Source organism: Pyrgilauda ruficollis, unplaced genomic scaffold, assembly GCF_017590135.1.
Source record: "Pyrgilauda ruficollis isolate IOZ18807 unplaced genomic scaffold, ASM1759013v1 scaffold1, whole genome shotgun sequence".
NCBI lineage: Eukaryota > Metazoa > Chordata > Aves > Passeriformes > Passeridae > Pyrgilauda > Pyrgilauda ruficollis.
Genome location: NW_024508100.1, coordinates 20,849,144 through 20,858,251, shown reverse-complemented (window position 1 = coordinate 20,858,251; position 9,108 = coordinate 20,849,144). Strand labels below are relative to the sequence as shown.

Genomic DNA, 9,108 nt, shown 5'->3' with positions numbered 1-9,108 from the left:
AAAAATCCAAAGACTGGAAATGCTCCTTTCTGATGAGCTTGTCACCAACACACATCTGATTGCTGAAGTTACTTACTTACAAAGTGGAAAACAAAGAGGACTGTAATGAGCAAACCATGGACTATGCAAGCTTTTTTGTGACAGGAAGATCAGTGACCACAACTGAGGAACTACAGTACAGTTACCAATCTTCAAGGCTTCTGGTAGGTTAACATACTGTTAAACACCTAATAGGGGCAAATACTATTTTTTAGAAAGTTCAAACTCAAAAAAAAGACATTCTGACATTTCTCACCCCTTGCCTACAGCTCATCCTTTACTTAGTATTTTTAGAAGTAGTGCATGGATTGTAAAATGAATTTTGCACTCAGAATAAAAATTAACAGGACTATTTTATTAATAAAGAACAATACCTTCCTAGAAAATGAGGAAAAAAATTTGAAAAGCTTAAGTGGGTTCTAATTAATAGATGGCTGTATTAGGAAAAGGTGAAAAAAAAACTTGCATAAAATTTTGTACTAAAAACTAAAAGGGTTAAACAGTGTTTTCTTCATATTATGTCTCCAATGAATATCCTTCATGTAGAGTATCTACAAGCTCACTTGGTAACAAATTATAAAAATATAAAGCCAGAAATATTAAGGCCATCACCAAGATAATAGCAGAGTACCTGCCACTTCAGCAAGGATTGTCTTTTATCATCAAAAGAAAATTTCATTTTTTAAACATGGCTTACAAAGACCATTCTTTTTTGCTAATATTTCCCAAGAAGAGATGCTGCATAAAAAAAGGACCATGTTTTTCATTACCTAACATATAATCACCACCAGGTTTCTGGCTGTCGTGCTAATTACTGAACATTTTCAATCATTACTGCCAACAGCTGATATAGAGAGGAGTGGTCCACACTTAACAGGCCTCACAGACAAATTTCCAGAGGACTGCAGGAAAGTAGAGCTTTCTAGTAGACACGGGTGGGCTGAGTCTGCAATTCATGATACTTCAATGATGAACACTGCTTGAGTGTTTCACTGACTGAATAAAATGTTGTCCTCCTCGTATGCCAAAGCTGGGTCTTCCATGCTCTCCAGCAAAGTGTGACTGGTTTCAAATTCACGGTGGGGCAGTGACGGTTCTTTGGCAACAGTGGACATCAGCTGACTCCAGGTGATGTTAGTGTTTTTGAAAGCATGCAGTAGGAAAATGCCAATGATGATGCTGCAGAATCCACTCAGGGTTCCAATGATATCACCCAGTTCCATGCTACTCCACTCCTTGAACAAGATGATGGAGCATGTCACCACTGTCGTAGTGAAGCACACGTAGTAAATGGGGGTCACGAGGGATGTGTTGAACACGTCCAGTGCTTTGTTGAGATAGCTGATCTGGGTGCTCACTGAGAGCACCAAGACGCCCACCAAAATGTAAACCAGGGGATGGCGATAGGCTGGCTTCCTCTGCAGCATCTGTTTAATGGCAATGCCCAGGCCTTTCACAGACGAGACAGAGAAGGCACCGATGAGTGAGCAAATTAAAATGTAGATCAGTATATTTGTCTGACCTCTCTTTGGAGCCACGACAACGATCAGGACGAGGGCAACGACTGTTAGGAGAACAGCAAATGTAACAAACACTGTAAAAAAGAGGAAAGGGAAGAGTAATGCACATGAGGTAAAATACTATGCCCACAAATATGCTCAGAGTTGTTCAGTGCCCTGGAAACCTCCCTACAAACTGCAGCATGTCTTCACTGCAATTGCATACAGACCTGGATCTTGCAGTTTTCTTTCCATCTCATCTAGTGAGGTGACCTCCTCCTCCTCTGGAGCATGAATAACCATGACTGTTGACCCCAAAATGCTCAGTACACAGCCCAGCTTTCCATGAATATTCAGCTTCTCTTTTAAAAAATAGGATGACAATATAGCACTGTTCAGCAAAATAAAAATAAAATGTTCAGCTCCACCAGGCACAGAAGACATTCAAAATCTCTGTCTAGCAAAACAGAAAACCTCTTTTGAGTTTGGATATATGGTAAACCAGCCTAAAACAATCAAATTGTAAGGAGTTTTTCCAAGAAAGTTGGTCATGACCAAGAAGATAAGGTCAGGTTTTAGGGAGTTTAGACACCCTCATTGCTTCCCTCCAGGTTGTAAAAGGGTCCAAAGTACCAAGGAACTTCTCACTCCTGATTGCCTGGCTCAGGGTATGCACTTTCACTGTAGATTAACCATAAGAGCAGTTTCTTTCTTCCAAAAATGGTTCAAAGCACTTCATTTGCCATTACAACCAATGCACATGAGTTTTGGAAACTGTTCCTCATCCCTCCCCAGGCTCTCCCACCCAGGCACACTTTCTGCCTGGCTTCCAGGGCTCCCCCCAAAACAGAGAGAAGGCATGTCTTCCCCTTCAAAGAGACCAACCCCAGGATCTCCACGGGGTTGATTATTTAACCTAAGGACAATAACACAGCCTAAATAACACCACTCACAGGTCATGATTAGCCTGTTAGAGAACAACCTTGGGCACAAACACAGGCTTAATGGTGTGTGAACACACTCACAAATAGTTATTCAACCCACTGATCAAAACACAGACATTTTTTTTCACACAAGGGTAATGAGTTCACTGACATGGAGTTCTAACAACCTCTCTGTCTCATGACAATTTGAATGATTGCTATCCCTATCAAAGAAGAGGGCAATAAAGCTCATGCTGTTTTTGCACAGCAGCAGCCAGGCAGCCAGCTGATCTGCATTTACCAACATGCTGACCCCAGCACCACTGCAGGGACTCAGTTACATCAGTTTTGCTATGACAGAACAGCTGAAGTTTAAGCAGGTAGATTATTCCAAGCATCCTAGGGGTTTTTTTGTTTGTTTGCTTGGTTTTATTGTTTGGGTTATTTTTTTGCTTTGTTTTTAATATGTGGCGCATGTTGTTTTAAACACAGTGTTTCATATAATATACTCAGTTCTTAAAAATCAGAGTTTTACATTTAAAATACTATAATTTCATTTTGCTAAAAATTATTTCCTATAAAATTTTTGTATGCACAGTCCATGTCTTTTCTGCTGTTATGATAGCCACATTACTGTATGTGCTTAAGAACTTGGAAATTATTTTTTTTCTTCATACATAGGAAACAATAAGTCTGTGAAGGACATTTATGTCTCAAAAGAATCACAAATTTTAATTGTGGATACAGAAGAAAGCTTAGATTTTCTTTGCCTTCTTGCCAGAAAGATTTCAAAAAGACAAAACAAAATCAAAAGGTTTACTAACTCTGCTTTAATATGAAATTATGCTCCTATAAATAGAAATTATTTTGAAAACATTTTGTGAAGGAATGCTGTATTTTTATTTAAAGTTTAGTCACAGCCAAAGAACAGAATAACAGTTTTTTAAAAAGCTCCAGTTCTCTAGGAATAGATAAATTACCTTCTATCAGCAGTATACCTTGTTTGTGCTGATAAGAATTACTTTATGATCTAGGTGGAAAGCTACAGGGAAGGCATTCAGTGGCCTTTGCAACAAGACTTTTGATTCTGTCTACCCAGAGAGCTCAGTTCTAAATAAGGAAAATATCTTTCCAGCAAGCAACAAAAAGCATTTTCTGCTCATCAATTGCTTTCCAGTTTTCTTATTAAAAATCTCTACTTTCAGCCAAAGACAGTATTTTTTTCCTCATGCAGTGAGTGGTTCATCTGCCAAGGCTTGCTCCCAACTGCTACTGACCTTATGAGAACACTCAGTGCACCCAAGGGGGTAACCAAGGTTGCAGGTGCAAAGGCATAGGCAGCAAAGTTTGCAGCTTCTCCTAATCCCACTGCAGAAGAAAGAAAATTTGAATCAGCTTGGAGGAGAATATTAAAAGGCACACTACTGTAAATATTTTCTATGACAGCTATGACAGCAAAATACAAACCAAATCTTTTTTCTACACTATATATGAACATTTGCATTTCAAAATTAGCTGCACAACCTCTTTTGGAAGTAATAAATGCTGAAGAAAGTTAAATACTTTTCTCCTAAGTACTCCTAGAAGCTGGACAGATGAAATTCCATGGCATTTGACCAGATATTAAAGAAAAGATGGTTATTCTGCAAAGATCTCTGAAGACCAAATGCAGTATGTGAAAGATGGATATGAGAACAGCTTGTCATGAATGTGATTGCAAGGACATTTCTTTTAAGTGAAGGGAATGAAAAATCAGACAATAAATCTCTTTCAAACAATCTGCTTTTTTGCAGATTTACATATAGGCTGAGAGGAAAGAACTGACTTACTTGACAGCAGTCCAGCCCACCAAAGCCATTCCTTCAAATAAGAATATCCACCTTGACCTGAAAGAGAAAAAAACCCTTACTTTAGAAGTAACAGATCACCTTATTGTAAGAAACAAAAATTACAGCTTCACATTTGCACTTACAAAGTACAAAAGAACATTGTTTGCAACAAGAAGAATATTTGATTTTGACTGACATTTTATTAACCACTCTACTGCTTTGTGACTTGGACTTCTAAAAAATGCTATTTGACTAAATATACACAGAGGGGAAGTTTCAAGCAGAAGTAAAATGTCTATAAAGACTGTTGGTGAGCTTAAGAGATGTTTAAAAATGCTTTTCCAATATATTCATATGGTCAACTGCAGTTTGACTCTCCTTTTACTTTAGGTTTGAAGAAATTAGAAAGAAAAATGCCCCTGTGTGCATGACTTTTTTTGGGGTTTTTTTGTTTTTAACATAAAATGTAAGTATATATAATATACAGTATCAGAGCTTTTTCAAATAACCAAATTCTCTGGAATAATATTTTCCAATAAACGCAACAAACAAAAGAAAAACTGCTAATGTTCGGTATTTAAATTCATGCAAAGGAAATTATGAGATTAGTGCAACTGTTCTTTTTCTAACTGTTCATATGTTGACTTTGATGAAGGCATAGTTGTACTAACTGTAGAAACTTGTGTAATAAATATCATTTCTACAACTCATTGCACTCAAAAAAAGCTGAGCAAAACCAAAAAGCTAAACCAGCTTAAGACTTTCAATCTCAAATGAGGGGGAAGAAAGATTGAAGAAAGAGGGAGAAGGGCATTTTGGAGGGTAAGACAAATGGAGAATTTTACTTTGGTAACTAATTGCTCTCAGTGAGGAAATCACACCAGCTCACTAGATTTAATACCCCCTGCATCTCCCACAGTCCTGTGAGTTCTGAAATCCCGGTCCCTGTAATCACACACAGAAATAATACCATGTCTCCATCCCTCACCAAGACAGGACTTCTGATCACCATTAAAGTAGTTTTAAACTACTTTAATGCAATCTGTAGTAGTTTTTAACTACTAATGCAATCTGTGACTTGAACCTTGATTTTGTCAAGTTGGAAGAGGTGTTTGTGTCCCCAGCAGGAGCAGTGATGGGGACACATCACTTACCAGCTCGGGTGACTCCTCTGTCTGCCAGTTTCAAAAGTCCTTTCTTCTTCAGTATGAAACTAGACCCAATAAAGATACTGGAGCCTATAGCCAAAGCCAAGCCAATGTAGAGGTGGTATTTGCTTCCAGAAGGCATGGAAATGCTCCAGTTTGTTTCATTGCCCATCCCTTCCATAGAGCTGAGGAGAGGAGAGTGTGACTCAGACACATTGATGATCTGGCACCATGCCTGGCAGGAGTCGCGGCAAGAAAAAGAGAGCACAGCACCTGGGAGCAGAAAAAGAAGGACAAATGATTCACGACACAGGCCCAGCTCTGGAAGAGCCCTGGCCTCACTCTGCTCACTCCTTTTCGTGTCTTTGCAGAGCACCTGTAATTTCTGACTGTGCAAATAACACACAAAACCCACACAATGTACACAGCGCTGCCCTGGGTCATTACCCACTCCTGTAGCTCACAGGTGATTACATTATTTTACATCCATATTTTGCACTTCATTGGCTCAGACAAGAAATAAGGGGAATACCAAGCAATGCACCAAAAAAAGTATTAGCTTCAATTTAAAATTCAACTCAAAATCTTAAAAGCTAACCTGAAACCTCAAGATGAAGGGCCTCTTTTTTGTTGTGCAGAGATCACAAACACATAGCCGAATCCAATTCTGGACTTTGCCTGTAAAAGTAAGCCTGCTGCTATTCAAGGCTTCTGTTTTTACATTGGTGGCTGAGATTGGAAAAACAAATGGAAAAAAAGGAAGGAAAATCAAACAGGGAACAAACTCTCACTGCATATGGGCACTAAGACATTTTATGAAAACTGTTCAGTGAATACTATGTGAGTCAAATCTTATTTAACCAATCACAAAATTTTCAAGTGAAGGCCTCATTACACCTCCCAGCAAATTTAATCTAACCTCAATAAGCCCTGGGTGGAGGTAGATCACAGGCCACAGGGGACAGATCCCCCAGCTATCCCTGCAACACTGCTGGAGAGCTGGGTGATCCTGAGCAGAGACCAAAGCTTCACACTCAGCCAGCCAAGCATTATCAGTGCCACCATGATGACAGCCTGTGGGAATGACATCATTGTTATCAGCCCAGATTTGTTTCTAAAGGAAGAACAGGTACTGCATTTCCAAGAACAAAATGAATTGCTTTTTTTGCATGGGGAAGCAGGGGTCAGGCAGCAAAGCTGCAACAGGGCTCCAGCAGTCTAGGCTGACGTCTCAGTTTGTCACAGTAGAGTGCATCAAGAAACCAGAGTGGATTACAGACTGGAAAACTCTTAGGAACAATGTTTTTTGAAAAGAAGGCTTATTGTGAAGACATGTTAAAATATGAAACAATTTGCAAAAGTACAAAAGCTGAGTGCACTGTGATACATAGGAAGCAGGGGATGCAACAAATAGTTTTGTTTTTCATGTTTTCCCTGCAATTAAAATAACACATGAACAATTAATCCTGAAGAGTGACAGAATCAGTAATACACTCCCTTTTTTTCTTTTTTTTTTTCTTCTCCCTTTTCCCAACTGAAGAAATGCCACTTAGGGACTTGGTAGAAAAGGATGTGCCTCTGTGGTCACATGTAAGCTCTGGAAATAAAAATGTTATATCAAAAGTACTTCACTAAACAATTAACAAGAAGCAGACTTGGATAATACATTTAATACAGTTTAACAAAGAATTGTTAAAATACATAAAGTCCTAAAAATATCCTATTTGCAGTTAATTACAGCTAATACCAGGCAATGCTGGTATTAGCTCTGGGAGACAGCACCCTTTACAAGTAAGGAACTAGAGTGAGTACCTGTTCCCTATTTTCTCATTTCATATGATACAGCAAACATACTACAGGAAGTGATAATTTGATTTGCAGGCTGTGCAAACACATTTCCTTGTTTGCCAAGAGTGTTTCCATATAACAGGAGTTGTTTTGTATTGCTAAGTCAGACTTAATAAAAATGCTCCCACAAGATAGGTATGCTCATATTCCACAGCTGAAGATTAAAATCTTAGAGAACTTAGATCAACATGCAGTTACTATTGCATAGTATGTAGGATAGATACTATTCTACACTCTCATCATTACTAGAAATTACAGTTGGATAATGTAAAAATATGGAATTAGCATTTGCAACTGAAAGTATTTTGAAATCCTAAACTATTAGCATAGTCTTAGAAGAAGAAAAATTTGCATATGCTTGTTTTCACATATTCAGTGAAGAATAAATCACAAAACAAAATTACAGAAAAGTCCTTTAAGCATGAATACATTTTGTCTTAGTAAACACATACTGGGGCAAGATAAAAATGCCCCTGCTCATGACATGGGGGTTGGTTTAAATACCCTTCAAAGGTCCCTTCCAATCCAAACTATTCTATTATTCTGTGAAAAAAAACAATGGAGAGATGAATGAAATCCCTTAGCTCCCAATACCTGTAGTGGTGCTAAACCAGGATGGTGTGAGAAGCAGTAACATTCCTTGCCTTTAATTAAAAGAAAACTTGAAGATAAACACTCCTGGTAAGTATAGTTCTTCCATTCCCTGCAACAGTAAAGGCAGCTTTCTGTCTGTGCATTGGGTTTCTACAGCAAAGAAAATAACAGTTTTCGTCCTCCTTTTTGGTGACTGGCGCACTTTCGTTTAGCTGGAGATGAATGGCAAGCTTATTTTGTTTCACATGAAACAAAATGTTTTTCTATGTGTTCTAAAGTTTTTCATTCCTCAGCATACCTCGCACCATCAAATAAGGAAAGTTTAATCACGTCATTTGTACTAAGTCACCCAGTGAACGTCACAGGTTGCTTCTCTCTTTTCTGAATTACAATCTTTGCCCACATTCACAAAGAAACATTGGATTTGTCACTGAGAAGAGTAATTTTAAATGCTTATGATCTCTTTTTATTGGGCTGAGCAGCTTCTCATAGTTAAAGAAAAAAAAAAAGTAATTTGTTCCTCTTGCATGAAAAGTGGCATGTAAGTGCACTGATCAAAGAACCACCTGAGTGACAGGAAGAGGAGGCTGCTCCAGGAATTACTGTTATTTTATTACCCCAGTCTGAACAGTCTGAAGATCACTTGGAAAGGCTGAGGAAGATGACAAACCACTGAGGCTGCCTGGCTTGCTCAGCACAGAGTTTCTGTAGCTAAGCTAGTTTCACCTCCTACTTCCAAATGTCAACAAACATGAACGTGTCAGCAGAACTCCTCCTTACAGAAATAATCTCTCCCAGCTCTGACTCAAGGCTGGCAGCGACAGGAAACCAGTCTGAGCCGAGGCAACTGCTGGTGTAACTTCTAAACCTTTTTTATGATTCAGCTAAATTTTTTTTCTTTTTTTTTTTCTTTTTTTTTTTTTCTCTCAAACACCTAAATATTCGCTGTCTGAATTGGGTAGACCAGCCACCCCGGTGCTACGCACTGCTTGTGACATGTCTAACTTGCTGTCATTCTGAAGTTCAGGGCTAACCGGCCTTGGTTAGCGACAGCCAACTTGGTTCTTAACCTGCCACTGAAGATACTGGTCCTAAGTCATCTCGAAAACGAATTGCTCTGATTAGACAATAATTCAACCATTTCTAATGAGCTCACGACTCAGCTCCCCCCTAGCAGAAACACGGAACGCCTTTCTCGGTCACCCAGGAAATACCAAGCCCACCTTTG

At 38.8% G+C, this 9,108-nt stretch overlaps 1 protein-coding gene across 1 annotated transcript; it reads right to left on the bottom strand.

The window, feature by feature from the left end:
• Positions 1-1,028: 1,028 nt before the first annotated feature.
• NIPAL1 (NIPA like domain containing 1) lies at positions 1,029-6,234 on the bottom strand. The gene is made up of 6 exons (XM_041490211.1): positions 6,230-6,234; positions 5,445-5,827; positions 4,291-4,347; positions 3,739-3,829; positions 1,769-1,929; positions 1,029-1,633 (listed from the first exon to the last, which is right to left on the bottom strand). Exons 1-6 carry the CDS (start codon positions 6,232-6,234, stop codon positions 1,029-1,031), a joined length of 1,302 nt encoding a protein of 433 aa, XP_041346145.1.
• Between the last annotated feature and the right edge of the window lie 2,874 nt (positions 6,235-9,108).